The following is a 13,499-nucleotide window of genomic DNA, read 5'->3' on the forward strand; positions in this document are numbered from 1 at the left end:
GCTCCCTAGTCAAAACATTGACACCACAATTTTCAACAGAGCTTTCAGATGAGGAAGGTTCTGGTCCACAGTTTCCTTGAAATTTGTTCTAAGCAAGTACAGGAAATCAGCCAAAGCTGAGCCCTCTTTGCACCTGGAAACATTTTGTAACCAGCCAGCACTTAATAAAATACCCAGAGATTGCCATAGAGATAGATTTTAAATATATTTATATATTTTGCATGTGTAATAAAAACATATGGGTTTAAAAACTGTATGTGTCATATATCATGTATTGCTAAGTCACTGGTGGTGTCCATAAGCACACCAGTCAGGAATGAAAGCCAAATAAAATGCCATAAAAGTTTCTCTCAGTCTCTGAAGCTGAGAGGGAAATTAGTTTTCTGTGAGATCTCATTATTAGTTGGGCCTAAGTGGGAAAGAACAAATACAAGAAGAAAGGAACAAGGGCTGAAAGAAGGGTGTACTCAGAGCTGTAGTGCTGTTCTGCTTTTACACAATTTGGCCACTTCACTAAAAACAAGGGGTGCCCAATTCAGTGCTGCTGGAAGAGAGAGAATCCAAAATTGTTAAAAATACAGGAAAAGTATTTGAATGGTTTGGAGACAAGACAAAGTGAAAACTAAGAGAAGAAAATTACTTTTCTGTGTGCTTCAGTTTTAGCAGAGAGATTTTATCCTGACATCCTGAAGAGCTCCATCCTTCAACAGCATATTAAAAACATTTATCTGCCTGCCTTGGTCTGTGGAGGGGCTGCAGCCACAGTGTTTTGAAATGTAGGCACAGAAGGTCCCAGAATTCATCTTTCTTGGCAGAACTCATGATATGACCTCAATTTGGCACAGGATTTTGTTTCATAAAACCTTCAGAAAATTAACATACCACATTTATTTTAATGACATTTTGCTGCACAAACATGAAGTTATGCACAGCTGTGGTACCTATGACTATCAAACAAATTATGAGCAATGTAACAAATTAACAGAAGCCAAGAAGAGCCACCCAAATACTGCTTGACTATTTGCAAGACTCCTTTGTGTAGCAACAGGAAAATGCTGGAGTAAATGTCACAAAAACAAAAATAACATCTCCTGCTCTGGCATAGCTTCATGAAATGGGTTACATCTGCTGCAACAACAACTCAAGAGTCACATTTAGACCTGTCTTCACTAGCTCAGGAATCTAGCTGCCTAGAATGACAGTAAGAAATACATATACAAAAGCAACCAAATTCTTCCACAAGGTTGTCAAATTAAAACAGAAGTCACAGAATCTATCCTACAATGCTTTGCCAGTTTTAGTATATGATAGTTAAAAGCATTTTCTTCCATGACACTTCTGTATGAGTAAAAGCCTCCAATTAAAAAAATGGAACTTAAACAGAAATTCTTCTGCTTGAAAAATTGATACTGATTTGGTGGTGCTAATAATCTGTATGATTATTTCCATATGAAACAAACCTAAACCAAACCCACCTCTACCGACCCAGATTCCCAACTGTGTGTTTTGTATGGTTTCATCAACCTTGGCCAAAGGAAACTTCAGGACAAACTTCTTCTATTAGAATCACTTCTCAGGCCCCCTTCTAGACAAAAGCATGTGACTTCTTACAGCTGCTGCTCAGCTTCTCTGCCCAGCAGGGAGACAGGAGCCTCTCCTGAGGAACTCTGAGGACACAGCCCCAGTAAGGCTGCTTGCCTCAGTGGTAATGGGAAATGCAAGCAGTTTCATCAAGTGACCAAGTACTGCTTCTGCATTTGAGTCACAGGGATTTTGTACCTTGTCTAATCCATCAAGTTACACAGCAGCAGCTCACACTGCCAGCACCTGAACAATGAGATGAACTTTCGCAGAACACCCATCCGTGAGCATTTTGCTCCTTTGTGCAAGTAACATGTTTTGGTAACTAAGGGGTGTGATTTAAAGATTCTGCAAGGAGGAAGAGAAGGAAGTGTGTTTACTTAGTGGCCTCTGCAATTCTGCAGGCTGTTTTTCTGCTGAGGTAGCAAGTGCTTGAATAAGCCTTACAGCAAAATGAAAGTGTCAAAAGTTTTTGCCCTTCCAATAAGATCCACGTGTTCCCTTTTTAAAGCCTGGGACACAATAAAAGAAAAACTTCAACTATTTTTTACTAATGATGTCTGTTTGTCTTTCTGAAATATTTTAACATTACCTCTTTTTTGAGTTTCTTTTTGACAGCCTAGGTTTCAGGAAAGCTACAGGACCATTAACCAACCTTTGTTTATTCAAGTTCCTTTACTGAAGTGCCTTGGGCCAATACAGGGTGAGTATCCACTGATGAAAGTCTTCACTCTCAGGAGACTCAGCAACTGCCAGGACATGTGAACATTTCCCCAGCCCAGCTTGTTTGGAACTAGCCCTACACCCAGCCTCAGCAAGGAAACTTGGTCCCATCCCCAAGGTCTATCCAAGTGCAATTTTGTCTCCAAAACACCTCTCTCCCAGTCATACCGAGTTTAGAAGTGAATTTAAAACAACAGAAGCTTTACATTACACACTTGAACTTTTCTTTCTTTAAGCAGCAGCTAAAAAAAAACACCTTAAAACCTTACAGGCTTTCTTTGGCACACATTTAATGAACTTGTTCAGTTCTCCAGTCCCTCACACTATGCTTCACTAAGCCATGTACATATATTTCCTAGAATTCTGTTTGCTTATCTGTATCAGATTATACTAAAGGAAGCTTCCAAACAGGATTTCTGAAAGTTTACACTGAAGTAAGCCTAATGTTTTTCCACAGCTTAGAAAGAGAGAATGAAAAATTTCTCTTCAGAAATAAAGGCCAAGTCACAGTGGAACAAAACCACTGTTGTTCATAATTTTTTTTTCTGAAAAGGCAGTGGTAATTTCAGAAATCAAGTTCCTCAGACTTCTTACCTTATCACCTTTTTCCCCTGATTTCTTCTTCTTAGGAGTATCCTTCCAAAGAGCTTCTACAGCAATATATCCTTGAAGACTCCAGTCATACAGCTGTGTGCCAGCAACCTTTGAAACAAAAGTTTTTGGAAAGCATGAACTTAATAATCTGGGGAATATTGCCTTGCTTCTTATTTAAGTGGAAAAAGTCTCATAACACAAGATGTTTAACTCTTCCTGTTCAAGCTCACAATGTACAGAATTAACAAACATCTTGGAAAATAATGTCCCATCAGGAATAAGAAAAAATAATGTGCTAAAAACCTGTCTGAGGACTACCTGAATATACATCTGTACAAACAGGAGTGGAATGATTCAGTGTGGAAACAATCCCTGCTTTCTTAGTATTTGACATTCAACATAATTAACATATGCAAAATATTTCTTAATTTGACCATACCCATTTCAAAGACCCTACTAAGGGTTGTCACTGTTTTGCAATTTTAGATTTTCTTCTTGTTTTTTTAGAACTTGCTGATAGATGAATGTTATGAATAACCAGCTGTCAACTCCCAAAACAGTACATAGCTAGGAAAGACTGTGTTTGCTATATTACACCAACGAGTATTTTATGACAGGGAAAGGCCCTAAGTCTAACAAAACAGTATCCCTTGTCCCTTATGTACATGGAATTGTAGTATTTATAGCACCCTTTAAAACTAAAGAGAGTTAGGTTTTTACAGCCAGGCTCAGGTCTATACTGACCTTCATATCACTATCTGTTTCTGTAAGAACAACAGCAGAAAGGACAATTTGTCCAACTAAACAGCTATTAAACTAAAAAAGCTTATGAAATCAAAAACTAATAAGGTATTTCCCTATCTCCTACAGCAGACTAAACCACAAAACACAAACTCTGAGAACAGGGCAAGCATCAATATTTCTGAAACAACTTTCTGATGTTTCCGAAAAAATTTCTGAACTACGTTTTTCAGTTTCTTCCAGTCTCCATCAATTCACTGTTCAGAGATTTCCTGAGCCAGAGGTGATTTTTATGTGTGTAAAGAGGCCCAAGGAATTTCCCTTCTATGAACTTTCTGCATGGAGTTCAAGGGGAAGTGCAGATTTTTAGCATCCCTGTGCCAAGTGGTTCTACTGCTGGGTACACGTGGTGTGAGGAGCCACTTCCCCTTGTTTGTCTGATCTGCAATCAGCAAGACTGATTACAGCAGTTACTGCACAATGGTACAAGGATGTGCTTCTGGGCAGACACCATGTGCTTGCTACCTTACAAAGGAAGCTATTGAATAACCAGAATTAAAAGAAAACAAACCCAAATCAGCAACTACACTTTCAAGTCACAACTAAATCCAAAGTGTCCTTTTTGTCACCATATCTGACCAATTATTTTGGTTTAAACAAGTCCATTGGATACACTCAGTTTTCTCTACAGCTGAAAGTGATAAGAGTAACCAGAAAAAAGCATATCAAGTGATCCAGTTAAATTTCCAAAACTGCCCAATTAAAGTATTATAGGTATAGACAGTTAGTTTGTTTTTCAGTATCAAAGTGTTCATTCTCTAGCATCTAGCACTTCAACAAACCAGCTGGCTCATCTGAAAAGATCGTGGTCCCTTTTGCAAACAGCACAAACCTACCACTGACAAAATCTGAAAAATAATCACAATAAACAAAGTGCTGGTTTTGTCTGCAATATCACTGAAGACACAGCTACCAACATAAAATGAGAAAAAACAATTGTCCTTAAGCTATATTTTTGTTTCTGCTTAAAAATACTCCATTAAAATATTTTAAACCACACTAAATGCCCAACAGTACAAACTTAAAAATATTCTTATAGTCATATAAGGAGTCATATGACCAAGTGATTTATGAATTGCATTAGATGAGAAACTGGTCATTCATGTTGCTGGATTAAGTAACTACATCATAAGGTACAGCAACCCAGACAGTTTAATCTGCCAAAACCAACCAATGTTTCACCATGGCACAAACCTCCCACGAGCCAGGACCCACAGACACTTCCACAGCTGGAAAATGCAGTTCTAGGCAGACTGGAAGAGCAAGCTGCAAGGTCAACATGCTAAAATACCACTGCTGCTGAATGAAGCACTGTGAGTGGGTTTGTATGCTGAAGTTTGAACAAACAAGTTCAAAAGTCAGATTGAGTGGTTCTCAACAGGGATTCTGAAAATTTGAGGTGGCCATGGGCCACCAACACCCACACTGGGCACTCCTGGGCTGGCACCAGTGCTCTCCAAGGCCTAAGGTGGCACACAGCACCGTGAGCATGCATTACTGACCACACTGGATGTCACACAGAATCACTCACATTCAGAGCTTTGATTAGCAATCCTTTAGCTGTATACTGAAACTACAAACTGCAGAGAATGCACTGCCTTTCCTACACTTACAAAGTAAATGCCATTTCAGGAGCATTCAGCAGCAACCATGGATGAAGTGACTTCAGGTCCTGCTTTCCAGCTCACAGCTCCTGGAGCCATGTCCTGCTCTCAGCTGTGCCAGCACAGCTGTTTATGCCTTACAGACTGAACCCAGCAAGAGACAAGGTACAGGTTCAAAAGACACAGAAATAATGTGGTTTGCTGTCAAAGAAACAAAGCTCTATTGGGAAGCTTTTCTTTCTTTCTAGAAGAATGAAAGCATAACACACAGTACTTTAGTAAATTTGAAAGGTTCTAATAACAAAGGACAAAATTTAATTCCAATGATAGAGGTATTTAAATAACTGCATAATGGAAAGTTCTTTCCAGCTGGAATATAAGCCACAGTAAATACAAAGTATTTTGAGTATATTATGATTAGCTGGAAAGCAATACCATTTCAAAATACTAAGCAGGGTTCCACCAGAATAAAATAAGCTTTAGTATTAAATTCAGTTCCCCTACCACATATACAGTCTGACCTTTTGTTCAAAGTTATTAAAAGTATAGTAATACTGGCAGTGAGGAAATAAATCCCTTACAAATTTGTGATTTATTAAAATGTGATCTATTATTTATTAGATTATTTCCTAAAGCAGGGGAAAAATAATAGTCTATGAATTTGTTCCATCTTCAATTAGATGATTAGTGTCTGAAAACTCCCTGTTACCAATGATGAACTCTGTTGCTATAACTTCACTTAGGAATTCATACGTCTTAATTGAAGAAAAATTTTTACCCAAGATGAAGTAAGTGTTGAACCTCAATTACAAATATATTTTGCTGTGTTTATTTCCAGCTCTCCACTGGAAAGTCTTAAATAAAAGTGGGACAGAAACAAAACCCCGACAAATTAAAAAAACAAAACCAGCACAATACCCAGTGAAGGGAATTATACAAGTGTAAAATAAAAAAGCAGTGATGAAGTACTTAAGTGTGGAAGAAAAATAAAAAGAACATAATATAAAAAAGAATTTAAATTTATGCTACAGAATATTTTCTATATTGTTTCATTAACTTGGCAAGTGAACTTTGTACTGCAGGCATTCCTTTCTAGCTTTACAGACATTTTTTGAAAGGCTTATGAAATATTTAAAAATAATTAATAGAGAGGAAAGTGTTACCAATTTCAGATTAAAGCCTAAAAATGATGGATGGTAAGATATGCTTAAAACTTTGCTTTTTTAAGAAAAGAAAGCACAAGACAGATTAGAGGAACCAAAACAGTATCTAGGATATTACTCTCCCCACAGAAGTTTCCAAATTCAGGTCTACTGTCCTGACCAAGTCAACAAAGCTAAACCCATTCCAATCTCCTATCAGATTTTTCATTACAGTCAAACTAAGGACTGTGAATTAATCAAAGAGTAACCATGCACTTCAAAGTTCTCATAAAATAAACTAAGTATTGTGAAGCTGTTAGCACCAAATCCACAGTTAAGCCTGAACTGAGCTTCTTTAAAAACAGTAACATCAGTTTGAACAGCGTTCAATCGCTTCCCACTTCACTGTTCAGAAGGCAAGCAGAATTTTAATACACAGTTTCCAACAGAAATGTCTAAGCTTCTTAAATTTTGATGGGTCTTTTTCCTGCCACTTGCATAATTTTCACTCTCTGAGAATAAGCCAAGAGAATTATCTGTATTTAGAGCATCTGAATGCTGGAAGCAGTAAAAAAAGATTCCATCAAAGATCAGAGTACCACCATGCTGGCAGAGCTCAAACTCAGCAGTTTTGACTCTTCCCAAGTCAATGACCTTTCAGTTTTTAAAGAACATGGTATGTTCTTGAGAATATCATATACCATTCTGACATCTCAGGGTTATTCACAAGTGGCCAGTAAGTAGATAGCAAATTTACCAAAGGCTGAAATATAAAGAATTTCTGAAAGATGCAAGTATGTGCACTGTGAGTGGTTAAAAGCTGGATATGAAACACAATGTGGTGGGGAACTAAGGAATGTGCCAGTACTAAGTGTGGACAGCAAGGCACATGATCTAACATCAGTAAGGGCTGTAAGCAATTCTGTGGTCTCCTCAGTTCTTTCTCTCACAGGAAACTCATTTCAGCAACTGCAAGTTAACATGTTTCTTGTGTGCCTGAAACAACAAATCCATAAATAGGGAAGGCATCCAGTAAGTTAGCAGCAGAATTCTTACCCTCTTCCAGAATGTGCATGCTATCTTTCTTAAAGCCCCAATGAAAAAAAAGCAGAAAACATCAATAACATTTATCTCAAAATGTTATGATGACTTGTCTATAGAAACTCCTTTTTTTTTCTTTCAAACACTGTCTTCATTTGCTCACAAGATATGTCATGTTTCCTTAGTATTGTAAGTAAACACACAAACTGCACTCACTTAGCATATTTATGTTAATTTAGTGTTACATGAGATTAGAGATTTTGAAAGGAAATTACATTCCTCTAAATGAAGACACTACTGCAGAGGTTAGAAAAAAAATGTCACTAAAAGGAACATGTCTGATTATCTTTCAGCCCAGACTGCATCTGCTTTCACAAAATAACAGTAATCTTGTTAATTGCCACTGACATGGCTTTTAAACATGGATGACCAGTCAATCTGAAGCTAGGAGGCAACAAAGAGACACTTCTGCAAAGAAAAGAATCATCACTGACCTTTGCAATAGCCACCGCTTGCTGAGGGTAATACATGGAGGTACCCATACCCATGAGAGCTGCAGGATACACCAACTTCTTTATTTTTGAGCCTGTTTTGTAACAAAAAATCAAAAACCACAAATCATTGTTAGAGTATATGTTAGCCAAGTCAGCAGAATGCCCCTATTTTATTTATAAACAATTTTCTTAAATAAATTCTTGTGTATTTTCTCTTCCATCCTACCAGTTCCTTAAGAAACATAATCACTCTGATCAGTAGGGGCCCCCTAATAGTCTGCTAAACTTTGTAAGCTTCACTAAGATTGTAGCTTAGATTGGTTGTGCACATAAAATCCTTTGGACAGAAACTGCTGATCAAGTCTGGGACTAGGACTGGACACATCCAGGCTCCTCTGAGTAGGAGTCTAGAAAGGAAAGTCTCTGAATGCTGTGACTCAAGAGGAGGATCCTCCCCAGACAGGTCTGTCTGACCCTGTCCTCTATGCAGAAACTGATCAAGTTACCATCAAATCCTTTCAAATCATTGCTTTATATCAATAATCACATTGCTGCTGCTCTCTTACAAGTGAAGTGCATCACTCCATCTGCAACATGAGTTAAAACTAATTATCTCTAATGGCATTTTAAACCAAGCTGGATGACTGCACAATATTCATATGATTAAACTTTGAATACCATATTTTCCACTTAGTGAGCAGCTGTGCATATTCAAGTATTATGATTAGACCTGGAGGATTTTATCTGTACCTTCCAAGAGGGCAATTTCTCCACAAATACCAAGGGAAGGAAGAATAAAATAAAGAGTACTTTCAGTAGCATCAAAATTAAGGGGCACTTCCTTGTATGGTTTGAATACTGTCTGGAAATAACAATCATATTTTAAACTATTACCAGAAAAAAAAAGTTTTAAAATTATGGCTCCCATCCTAAAAGATTCACAAATTTAACATCTTTAGTATGAGGTATTTTCATTTTCATTAAACTTAGGATCCTCTAATCTTTCAATTCCAGTCCCAAGACTGCACTCCCCACTCTCCTCTCATTTCAGTCATAAATGATGGAAGCTGATCTCATTCATGATCACACTACTTGAGAAGAGGAATACAAAGAAAAAGAACTTCAAACAGGGAAGTTACCTTGATTTCATTAGAAAAAACACACAAGGAAAAAAAGTGAAGTACTGCTTTCACCAGCTTCACTGGAAAATTACATAGTTGGAGGTGCACTTCTAATTTCTACACAGCCAAGCACACACTTCCAGTTCAACACATTCAGGCCCCACAAAGGTTTATTTTTGTCCAAACCATGTCCTCACTGGTATTTAAATTCTACAGCTTTAAAGTTCTGTTATCTACATTTCACTGCATTAAGGATATCTTAACATAAGCACAAAATACTTCTTCACACTTAACATTTCTTAGACTAATGCTTCTATTTATGAAGGCGTGAACATTTTTTCAGTTAGTGTGATGAAATTAACTGTATCATTTTTCTGTAGAGCAAAATGTGCAGGTGGTATTTACACTACACCCAGAGTTCACCAATCTATTTGCTGAATCACTATCTGCAGCATCTCTGAAATACTTTGAAAAAACTTGAATATACCCCTAATTGGACACATGTCATAGTTCAGGAACATCTGTATTTCACCAAAATTCATTCCTCTGCTGTCTTCTACAGTAACACATGTGATCAAGAACTTCAACAATTAAAAATATTTTTAGGCTAAAAGATACCAAACGAGCCCTTTGCCATATTTGTTATACTAAAATACTACTGAGGAAAATGGAAGACTTTTCAGTAACAAATACAGCAATGATAAAACAATAATTGTTGGTTATTAAACACCTTTTCCATGCAGTTTCTTTATAAGGAATAGTGCAGAAATATGCTTTGTAATAGTTAATTCAGATCTCCTTGTCACAACTAAAAATTAGTACCCTAAAACCCACCAAAAAAATACTTATCCAAAATTCTACCATAACCAATTCAAACGGTTCCCACTTACCTCTAGCAAGGAACAATCCAATGATTCCAGCAAAACTTATCACACCAAGCCTTGGATAAAATCCAGCAGGCGGTTTTTGGAGAAATTCATAGCCCTCTGAAAAGAAGCCAGAACAAAGTGCTTTAATGTAATGCGAAAGTGTTTTTGTGATAAGGAATCATCAATACACGCTGGCAATTGTTACCAAACACAAAGAGTTATCAAAACATATTTAACTATCATGCTCATTTTAGATATGCTGGCAAAAAATTCAAAGCCTTTGAGATGTTCTCTAGTGACACATGAATGAAACTGAATATTTTATTGTATTCACCAATTTTCATAGGAGCTTTGCCTTTGCTCCTGGGCCATCTGTTTTGTTTTGCTCTTTGCATCTCAATCATATCTTTTTCAAATTAGTGATAAAAACCTTGGCAAAATGGAATTTCAGTTACGCTTTAACAATAACTAGTTTCAGTAAAATAGTGTACAAAAACCAAACCAGAGAACAATGCAAAGACACAGCAAAAACAAAGTGCACTCTAACATGGGAGTCTGGTGGGGGAATGGAAAACTATGGAAAATCTTCCATGCTAAAGAGTTCAGAAGACTGAAACTGCTAAGTTTAAAGAAAAGAGGTGCAGTATCTGAAACAAGCTCTACATAGAATCCATGCTCAGTCCTGGAAAGCCCAGGTATGAAAGGATGCTCCCAAAACCAAAAACAAATTAAAATTCTTTTGGATTAATTCAAAATTCTTAGAAGATCCATGGAAGCAAACCAAAAGGAAAAGGCTAAACATTACAAACAAAAGACCTAATGCTTGCAACAAATAATAAACTCTACAGGAGGTTTCAGCTACTAAGCTGGGTCAAGCAAATACTGCTGGAGGCTGGGTCAAGCAAATAACTGCAGGCTGGGAATAAATTGTGAGGGGTTTTCCCCTTCTCTTCCTGCATAACTAATTTTTAGTGACATTGATAAACATAAATGCTGGTCTCAGATTTTAATTGCTTAGAAATGTAGTGTCATAAGTGACCCACATAGGAAATTCAAACAGATACACAGTGGAAATAAATTAGTCTTAAATGCATTAGAAATTATACATACAATGATGCTTAATGCAATTCCCTGTAAACTGAAGATATAGTACAGTCCTGCATTTTAAATTGCCAGTTAAGAAAACCAAGCTGATTTACCTCTACCATGCTCAACAGCTTTTTCTAACTTGGGCATAGCTTTCGTATAAAGATCCTAAAAAAAAAAAGAGAACAAGGGTAAATAGATACCAAGTAAGTAAAATATTAACTATAGACTAACTGAGCTGACAAAGAAAGGAGAAAAAAAAACAACAAAAAGAAAAAAGTGATGTCCCTAAAATAGCTTACTTTTATTCCCACTTCCACCCTTCACTTATAGGGCTATGCTTGCTCAATGTTACACTTAGCATAACTTACAGATTTTTCTCAAAGGACTCTTCGGACAGAGACAAAATATAATACTTCAAAACACAGACATCAATCTCAGTATTTTATTGAGATCAGGCAACTGAAACTCAGAATTATCTTGGGTTCCTCCGTGTATGCAGGTATTGCAAAAATACTTGAGGTGATGCAAAGAAAAGAACAACACTGGAATCGAAGGGGTAATGTGGCTCATCCTGCAAGGTGATAAATTCCACTTTCCAGGAGACTGTTTTAGACTAACAAGATTGCATTTTGAAGTGACTTGGAAAATTAGATGTCTATAGATGTCCAAAGCAAATCAAAGACACCACATCAACCCCACAGACCAGTTCTACATTTTTTCAGACTGAGAATATTCAGAAAATAAAAGAATGCACATTGCCTTTTATCCAAATAGAAAAAAAATCTCAATAAAAAGAAACCTGCTAATTGTTATTTACACTAGTGCTTCAGAGGAACAGTGTAAGGCTGTATATAAATTAGGGAACAAATTCATAAATATATATGCCCAAAGCTAAAGCAGAGAATAGTCTTGCAATTCCACCTGAGCTGCATCTGTGCAGAAGTGAAAGCATTTGTTTAGGATATTGTATGGGGATATCTTTAGAACTTTCATCTCCTCACTGGCATGAGTGATGTAAAAAAACCCACCCAGCATGAAAATGAAAAAGTGTTAGCATGTGACACACAACATAACTTTAAATGGATGTTGGTCTTATTAAAAGCCAATTTAAGAAGAACTTGCTCTAAAGATCCCGAAGTCTTATCTTCCATCATAACTGAAATATAACTGGCTCATTCCTACATCTGAGTTTTGAGCTGCATTTCCAATACAGTCAAGTAATTTTGGAGAAGTAAAATGGATATACAAACATAACCAATTTCATTCTGATTATCCTGGGTTATCTGTTTGATTTTAAAGACAACTGAGACACACTTAATTACTATTTTCTTCAACACAGCAGGGATGGGCAGGGGGTGTAAAACCAAAGCTACCTCTGACTACAGTTAAGCAATATTGCCCCAAACCCATAAAGTTTACATGCCCACTTCATAAAATGAGTCAGTAAACCACTGCCAGGAAATGGCTTCTTGTGTGTGAGCAGAAGAGCACATCTTATGTCAATGATCACCAGACAGACAAAAAAAACCAACAGGATGACAACAGGTCAGCGAGACATCAAGCAAGGCTAAAGGCTAACTTCCTCTCCCATTTCACTCTCCAGTTAGGGTTACCACAGGCAACCAAGCAAACCCGTGTGCTCAGGAGCCAGAGCTCAGACTATGCTGTAAAAACCCCTTCCCCTGCCAAGCTGCAGCCAGGGCTCCTGCTGCGGCCACTTGAAACACCAGACTGAGGAGCCCTGAAAAACTGTTTCAGTCCCGTTAAAGGCAGCACCACACAGAACTTCCAGGCAGAAAGGACACCCCAGTCTCAGTCTGAACAGCTTTCAGTGGAGAGCTGGGCACACAGCTGGAAGCTCAAGGGGATTCACAACAGGCAGAGGGCAAAGCACAGAATCACCCACAGCTGCCCAGAGACAGCCACAGGGCAAGGATTCCCCCACTTCAAAATAAGCCTCAACATTTCCTGGGCAGGAAAGAGCAAGAAAGCTCTCCTGGGCTTTGCAATCTAACACCAACAATTTAGGCCTTGATCACAAAAATCTGGGTTTTCCTTTCTGCTACAGAGCCTATTTTTGTATTTAATGACTATTTACTCTAAACATACTACCTAGCAAAATAGATATGAGAAGGTTTTGGGGCAAGGCCCGAGGATTAGGTTTACCAGTACTTGGTGGCCTAGGATTTTCTCTCTTCCAGAGAGCTGCATTCCTTCCCTCAACATTCCAGTTCAGCAAATACTGATTTAATTTTTGCTAAGTTGTGTTTTGTCACAGTTGGAGCGAGGACAACTTGGCTTTGCTGCTCCAAAACACACTGCTTGATAATTTAAGGCCTCCTTGAGCATGAAACTGCAAATATCACTTTCCTATCTTCCTGACAGTGCCAAATCCAGATATCTCTAGGTATATTTAAGCCTAAAGTTCACTTTAGACAAC

The 13,499-nt window shown here is 37.6% G+C and overlaps 1 protein-coding gene across 1 annotated transcript in view; it reads right to left on the reverse strand.

Annotated features, from left to right (window-relative positions):
- The window catches only part of APOO (apolipoprotein O), a 28,768-nt gene that overhangs the window by 8,593 nt on the left and 6,676 nt on the right, over positions 1–13,499 (reverse strand). The window contains exons 4-7 of the mRNA XM_005424891.3: positions 11,170–11,224; positions 9,992–10,087; positions 7,981–8,072; positions 2,899–3,006 (exon numbers count right to left, since the gene is read on the reverse strand). Coding sequence (XP_005424948.1) covers positions 2,899–3,006; positions 7,981–8,072; positions 9,992–10,087; positions 11,170–11,224 — 351 coding nt within the window. The remainder of the gene's footprint in view (positions 1–2,898; positions 3,007–7,980; positions 8,073–9,991; positions 10,088–11,169; positions 11,225–13,499) is intronic.

This window comes from Geospiza fortis, unplaced genomic scaffold (assembly GCF_000277835.1).
Source record: "Geospiza fortis unplaced genomic scaffold, GeoFor_1.0 scaffold161, whole genome shotgun sequence".
In the NCBI taxonomy this organism is placed as follows: domain Eukaryota; kingdom Metazoa; phylum Chordata; class Aves; order Passeriformes; family Thraupidae; genus Geospiza; species Geospiza fortis.